This window comes from Rhagoletis zephyria, unplaced genomic scaffold (assembly GCF_001687245.7).
Source record: "Rhagoletis zephyria isolate East Lansing unplaced genomic scaffold, Rhagoletis_zephyria_1.1 Rzeph_scaffold_07317, whole genome shotgun sequence".
Lineage (NCBI taxonomy): Eukaryota > Metazoa > Arthropoda > Insecta > Diptera > Tephritidae > Rhagoletis > Rhagoletis zephyria.
Genome location: NW_016164400.1, coordinates 1 through 1,039, shown reverse-complemented (window position 1 = coordinate 1,039; position 1,039 = coordinate 1). Strand labels below are relative to the sequence as shown.

General features: G+C 32.7%; 1 protein-coding gene across 1 annotated transcript; it reads left to right on the top strand.

Annotated features, from left to right (window-relative positions):
* Window positions 1-228: 228 nt before the first annotated feature.
* LOC108374083 (PI-actitoxin-Afv2a-like) lies at window positions 229-796 on the top strand. The gene is made up of 2 exons (XM_017630050.1): window positions 229-386; window positions 467-796. The coding sequence occupies exons 1-2, from the start codon at window positions 311-313 to the stop codon at window positions 646-648; spliced, it is 258 nt and encodes an 85-aa protein (XP_017485539.1). The 5' UTR covers window positions 229-310; the 3' UTR covers window positions 649-796.
* Window positions 797-1,039: the final 243 nt, after the last annotated feature.

Here is a 1,039-nt window from a genome sequence, read left to right as displayed (position 1 = left end):
TTATATTATATAAAAACTGAACATGAGATAAAAGAATAGGTATGTAAGTATGTTTGTGAAAAGCGGAAAAAATTTACGAAAAAAGCATATGCACAAAAACTAGTGAATTGTAAAAGTGGCGCCCTTTTTTTACAAATCATTAGTCGTTGTCAACTATTAATAGCATTTGCTGGGTATAAGAAGTTCGGTTTCGTTTCTCCTTTTCACTGAAACTTGCCAAACCTTCAGCGTTAGTAGAACGCAAGCTCTTGAGTTGTACAGAGTAAAAAATTTCATAACTTAAAAACGCAAAGAAAGAAGAAAATTTAAAATGCACGCGAAAATAATCTTGTTTTTAACTTGGATTATTTATAGCCTTTTTGTCGGCAGTCAAGCTGAACGACCAGGTTAACTTTTACAATGAATTGAAATAATAAATAAAACAACTCGTAATATATACATAAATTCTATTTAATACCATTTGAAGCTCACTGCCTACTGGCTCATCCGAAAGGTTACGGCCTCTGCGATATGCTCATCATTGGCTTTTACTACAATGCGGAACGAAACGTGTGCGAGCAATGGTCCGAGGATGGCTGCGGTGTAGAAGGCGGACATTCATATGATTTTAAAGAGGATTGTGAGCGAGAATGCATTGAGAGAAATTGAAATATTTATGTAGTTTTAATTGATTCATACTCGTATGAAGAGTACAATTGCAAAGTACATACTTATTTTAAACTGTTTGTGTTAAAGAGAATTCGCAATACTAAACATGAAAAAATTCCAATGATTTAAAAAAAAACTTAAATAAATGATCTTCAGAATAAAAACCTAACAATGTCTGGACTCGTCAATAAATTTTAATAGGAATAAGTATGCGCCGATAGTGGGATGCCAGCTTAAAGTATTTTTTCAAGACAATTTCGAAAAACAAAAAAAAAATATAATTTTTTGTCCGAACCTTCGGCATTAAAGTTCGATAAATCGATATTTTTATCTCGGACAGAACCTTTTTTTGACGTAGAATACGTCTTACCTTAAGGTATGGGGGCTATGT

Coding starts and splice junctions, on each gene's coding strand:
- LOC108374083 (XM_017630050.1), top strand. CDS start 311: ATGCACGCGAAAATAATCTTGTTTTTAACTTGGATTATTTATAGCCTT. Junction 387..466: donor CAGTCAAGCTGAACGACCAG/GTTAACTTTTAC, acceptor TACCATTTGAAG/CTCACTGCCTACTGGCTCAT.